Source organism: Acipenser ruthenus, chromosome 29 (genome assembly GCF_902713425.1).
Source record: "Acipenser ruthenus chromosome 29, fAciRut3.2 maternal haplotype, whole genome shotgun sequence".
Taxonomy (NCBI): Eukaryota; Metazoa; Chordata; class Actinopteri; order Acipenseriformes; family Acipenseridae; genus Acipenser; species Acipenser ruthenus.
In genome coordinates this window covers 4,376,501-4,382,500 of record NC_081217.1, presented here as the reverse complement: position 1 = coordinate 4,382,500, position 6,000 = coordinate 4,376,501, and the positions used below count along the sequence as shown (strand labels likewise).

Sequence of the window (6,000 nt, the reverse complement as noted above, 5' to 3'; positions counted from 1 at the left end):
TACCCTTGTACTATTTGCTAAACATTTTTTGGCTCCATATGTATATATCATAAACCTATTATACATGTACATATTCGTAAGAGATAAGGACAACGCATTTCCAGAAACTTGCTATTACGACAAGAGTCTGCAGTTTGCCTTTCCCATTTTGTGGCCAATGTGGCCAATGCTCTTTTTCAAAACTGGCACTGATGCAAACATCGAATCAGGTAAAATATGGATCAGCTAAGAATGAATAATTTGACATTAATGTTAATCGAGTGTGGTGGTAGTAAAACAGTAAAGGGAAGCAAATGAAAATGCAAAGAGGAGCCCCCAAAACGATAACAGCCCCGGGGCCCCCATTAAACTTAATCTGGTCCTGCCTGCAGCTATGCTGTCTCTGCTGCATTCTGAGCAATGTAGAGGCTTTTATTACTTTTGAAAATGAACAAATATTTAATTTGAGCTAATATTCGAACATGAAAATCCTGTACTCATCCCAGCACTTATATATAAGAATGTGTGTGTGTTTTGTAAGTGAAACCATATATTCGTATCCACTGTCTCTTATATTTTGTTCAATTTCTTTAGGCAATCGTACAGCATGAGCATCTGTTTGTAGGGCTTCAGGAGTCAGGCATTCAGTTCCCACTATTTGACCTTTATGTTCCTAATGCTGAGTCGTCTGATGTTTTGGTGACTATGTTGAGTGACACAGATCCCCTCCTGCCCTCATCTAGTGCTCCCTTTCAGTTAGACCTGCAGGGGTCACCCAGCCAAGGCTTCAGCAAAGCTTCAGGTAAAGGCCACAGGCCAGAGGGAAGGTTTCTTAGGGTTAAGTCAAGGGATTTCACTTTAAAATCGTAAAGGCTGTAAAAGTTATGTGGATTGTCACAGGGTTGGTTTGCACATTGTTGCTCAGTTTTTAGTTTTAATTTTGCAAGCACTGCTGCCCTGGCAGTGGGCACTTGGTTAAGAAACACGGTAAATTCTACCATGGTACTGACATAGTAAGCAAAAACATGTTGTGCTTGGGGATATGTGGTGAAACATCTTCTGATGTGAGTAGGACACTTTTTTGAAAGCTGCATCTGGTGAAAATGGTTGGTGTTTTACTGTTGCTGCAAAGTGTTATGACTTGATCCAGAATGTAATATTTTTTTCTCATTGGTTTACTATAGGTATTCTGTTTGAACATAGTGACATGTCAACCATGGAGGACACTGTAAGCTCTGAGCTCTCTCAAGTCCCAGAATCAGAACAGAGCCAGGATCTCATGGATATCGGCTCTCAAGGTACGAGCGTTCACAAACAGACATGATGCTACATTAAATCCAATGATGAATTGTGAATAGAATATTATTCTGATGCTTTTTTAAAAAACTCTTTTGAATATTTCTCTGGAGTGTTCGCCTGCACCATGCTGTTCAACACTCTTTCTGTGTCCAAACAGCAAAACAAGTCCTCTTAGTGTTTTTATTATTATTATTATTATTATTATTATTATTATTATTATTATTATTATGAATCAATGTACTTCACAATGGCCTTTTGTAATTTTTGTTTATCTTGCTTAATCTGCATTGGTTGCAGGTGTATTTGGCGGCATTCTGTGATTAAGTAACAAATTCAAGTTTAACTGGAAATTTTATATTTTTTACTGAATTTTTGAATTTATTTAAGTGAACAATTTAAGTTGTGCTGCAGTGTATGCTTAAAATGTAACAAGTTGTAGTGTTTTTCTACAGAAGTGTTTTTACTAGTACAAATGCAAAGTGTTATTTTTGTTTTTAAAAAGCAAGTTTTTTATTTTATTTTATTGGTACAGTGTTGAGTCAGTGCAGCTGGATACACATTTAGCACAGGGATTTTTGTTTAAATAAGTCATAAACGAACAGTACATCCAAATAATCAATTGAACTGTGTCTGTTATAGCTGTCGCATTGTGACCTGATTTATTTTTTTATAGCATCCACCGTGGATGAAAAAGAAGACCAAAGCAATGATGACACTGAAAATATAGACGATGACTCAGGAAAAGTTGTCCAGCCAACCAGTAAGGAGTTTAAGAAGACATGGGGTTTCCGTAGAACCACCATTGCAAAACGAGAGCTGCCTGGAGAGGTGGACTTTAATGATCCGTTGAACGCACCCCTGCGCCGTAGTGGCCGTCAGTCGAAGAGAACGGATAAGATGGAAGAATTTCTGTCTACGTCGAAGCGGCGCGGGAGGAGGAGCGCACCGGCTAACCTCGAGAGCTTCGACCCCACAGACACAGAAACGGCCTCTGAAGCCAGCTTCGATGGGAATTCAGAGGCAAAGACCCCCAGCCAGGCCAGCGTTGAAAGCCTGGACCTGAAAGCAACCCCTGACGATGATGGAGGTAAGAATGAACCGGACGCTGCCGCCGCCAGTCAGGACAGCAGTGAGGCTAGTGACAGTGATGAACTGACGCTGAAAGAGCTGCAAAATCAGCTAAGGAAGAAACGGGTGGCAGGTGCCCCAGGGGCTGAGGAAGAGGGGCTGGAAGAGGTTGAAAGTGCAGAAAAGCCTGTGGATGAGACAGGCAGCAAGGGGCTGTCAGGCAGCCCAGGGAGAGGAGGTGCAAAAGAGAGTGCCATTAATGATGCGGAGACCAAACCAGGACAGAAAGGCAGCAAAGATGCTGGACGTGAGGGACCTTCAACCATCAAATCAGACGCTGAGGGTTATGATCCCAATGCACTGTATTGCATCTGTCGGCAGAAGCACAACAACAGGTATTTATATTTTGGTTTTTAAAATTACATTTAATACTGTCAATAGAAATACAAAAGTGGCTGAAGCACCTTGTGTAAAATCATTCAAATTCTCTAACTTGGGCGATGAGTGCTACGGGCCTTTAGGGGGTTAAATTAGATGAATTAGGTGTGTAAAAGTGGAGTTTTTGGTTGCTGCTTTCATTATTTATATTCAACTTCCCACCTGCCAGTAGGAAAGACAGAGATAGGGGCTTGTGTTCATATAAAACACCACAAAATAGTACGATGATGATGCTGTTGCTGAGATCAATATTGGCCATCGGAAGACACATACCTATAATTGTTTATAACAATGTAGTTTTTCTCCTGCACTTTCCCCCAGCCCCAGTGACGGGTGCCTTGAGAGTTGCAGCAGTGTGGTCCCATTCAGAACAGCAGCTGGTGTGTCAATGACAGAAAGTAGAGCTGACAGGCAGTTGGCAGACAGAGATGAGAGAGGCACAGGACAAAAGAGAGAGGATATAAAGTCAACAGTAGCAGGGTAACGAAAGAATAAAGGAACATTTAAAGTGTGCAGTTATTAGGGTTAGCAGCCACCTTATTTGCCCGGAACCTTAACTTAAAAAAAAAAAAAAAAAAAAAAAAAAAAAAAAAAATTCCCCCTGAAGAAATGCTTATTTTATAAAGAATTGCATCTAGCAGGCACTTACTGTGTCATTCAGTGTTGACGTGACGGTTAAACACAAAACAAGAAGTTGACATTTGCTTGTGTTTTGTGTCTGTCTAACCAGGTTTATGATATGCTGTGATCGCTGTGAGGAGTGGTTCCACGGAAACTGTGTCGGCATCACGGAAGCCCGCGGACGCTTGCTGGAGAGGAATGGAGAGGATTACATTTGCCCAAACTGCACTCGCTTGCGAAGCCAGGGAGACAGAACTCCTCTCACGGGGGAGGAGCAGCCAGAACTGAAGTCGGGGAAGACCTCTGAAGACCAAACTGCAGCACCTACCGACGCAGAGAAGCCAAGCGAGGATCAGGGAATAAAAGGCAGGATAGAAAAAGCCACAAATCCCAGTGGCAAAAAGAAAATTAAATTATTCCACCCGGTATGTAGTCAAATTCAATCTTGGCAGGTGGGGGTTATAATCTTGCTGTAAATTGAATTTAGCTTAATAGTTGCTGGGCTGTACAGTTCAGACAGTATTGTATTACAATGCATATCACTAGTGTAGCACCTAAAAAATGGAAGGCTCTGTGTCATTTCAGACGTAGTTTAGCCTTAACCCCACAATGTCCATTTTCCCACTGGAGACCCCTTTTTTTACCACCTGGAAGTGGTGCTTTCCAGTTTAATTTACCCTCAGTTTTGGCATGATTAGGGCAAACAAAGATGTTAATATGTGTGAATGCACTGTTTCTGCCCATGTTATCCCAGGTACACTTAAGTATAGGGGTCTCTTTCCTACTCCCAGATACCTGAGTAAGTTGTTTCTGCTGTGTTGGCACAGCAGTGGATGTTCTAACCCCTCTGAGTTTATTTCCAGGTTGTTGAGACCAGTACACTCCCGAAGTGTATTGGTTCAGGGTGCTCTAACCATGCCTTGCCAGACTCGGTTTACTGCGGTAACGATTGCATTCTCAGACATGCTGCTGCTGCAATGAAATCCCTAACGGAAGTCAAAGAACCAAAACCAAAAGAAAAACCTAAACTGAAAGTGCAGAGAAAATCACCTTTGAAAACCCCACCCAAGGTAACTTTCCATTTTGTGGTATCTGTTAATCTGTGAAGAGCAATTGCTTTGAGTGTATAGAAAACCATTTATATGAAGTTCAGGGATTCATATCTTTGTCAATGAATAGACAAGTTGGTCACCAACCTAAAATGTTGAGCCACACTTTTTTTTTTTTGGTCTGGGTTGTCCAATGGGTGCTTCTTTTAGTAATTACAGAATATGGATTTTAGGTGGTGGCTGAACAATAGAGTAATTTTATTAAACATTTATTCAGCAGAAAAATACTGGTAGTGTGTTCTGTAATCTAGTTTGTTTTACCATTCTCATCGGTGTTGCTGCCTTAAACAAAAAGGTTAAACAGCTGTATTAAATAAATACAGTGCACACGATTTTTATGATTGCAATTGTCAAAAGCGTGCCTCCATGCATCAGCAGTTTAAATATAGTATGCAAATGTCACTGGTGCGCAATCACTGAGGACAATACATCAAAACAAGTCCACGTGGATAAACAACGTGTTATATGATCACGATTATGTTTACTCAAGTTTTACTCCCGTTTTACTACAGTACACTTGAAGTGATCATCTTGTGAGGGTGCCTAGTTTAACTGCCGTGCATGTGTTACGTGTAATGGCCTTTTGAATTAAAATGACAGTACAGTATTTTATTATCAGGACTACCACTGCATTTAAGCATCTGTGACTTGTTTTTTTCATTTGCAAATATGCAAATTTTTCACTAAGTGGAGATGCAAAGCTCCGCAGTTCCCCCCCCCCCCCCCCCTCACCGCGCCGCTGTGCAATCCTCCTCCCTCTACATGCATATCACACAATAACAGTGCTGTACTCCGTATGTGTTTTTAATATGGGGGTGGGGGGGGTCCATTTGAACAAGCTATTTAGAAGTAAGGCAGTGTTATAGCAGTCTTTCACCAATAGAACTAAATGCAGCCCATATGGCAACTGGTTATAGTGATTTGAAAATAAATATGCCATATTGTAAGATAAGAGATATTTTATTAGAAATACTTTGAGTAAGTTGACACTACTGTCAGATCTTATTTGTGGTCCAGGTGTCTTCTGTGCTGACCTTTATTGAACCTTATTTTTTTAAAATGTCAGTACCAGTAGATGTTAGTTAAAGAATATAAAACTACTTGTTGTCTGATTACAACATTAACATAAGTGTCTTAGCAGTAAATGTTCAAGTATTGCGGTAAATGTGAGTTTTAACCCTTTGTGGTCCATTTATTCAGTGCCTGTGAGGCGTGTCGGGTCCAGTTTATTTTCACACGCGCTGTTTATTTTACATGCACTGTTTAAAAGTAATTCTTTTCACAGTAAAACATGTTTGAAAGGCACTGCATATCAACAGGACACTCAGTACTGCATCTCCAGAAAAAACAGCTAGAAACCTGTGCTTGACTTCTTTTTGATGTCGGGCAGGATCTGACATCGGACCGGAAAGGGAAAATTGTAATGTCGGACTTGGTCCGACATAAGACCGCAAAGGGTTAATGGACAGGTGTAGGATCTGGGACA

General features: G+C 40.9%; 1 protein-coding gene across 3 annotated transcripts in view; it reads left to right on the top strand.

The window, feature by feature from the left end:
- Positions 1–6,000, top strand: part of LOC117427830 (death-inducer obliterator 1-like) — a 35,715-nt gene that overhangs the window by 9,630 nt on the left and 20,085 nt on the right. Inside the window, exons 3-8 of one of the 3 annotated variants that reach the window (XM_059004341.1) lie at positions 574–781; positions 1,164–1,277; positions 1,952–2,741; positions 3,106–3,264; positions 3,515–3,830; positions 4,269–4,475. In XM_059004341.1, coding sequence (XP_058860324.1) covers positions 574–781; positions 1,164–1,277; positions 1,952–2,741; positions 3,106–3,264; positions 3,515–3,830; positions 4,269–4,475 — 1,794 coding nt within the window. The remainder of the gene's footprint in view (positions 1–573; positions 782–1,163; positions 1,278–1,951; positions 2,742–3,105; positions 3,265–3,514; positions 3,831–4,268; positions 4,476–6,000) is intronic. The other 2 variants (XM_059004342.1, XM_059004343.1) reach the window with 2 other exon arrangements.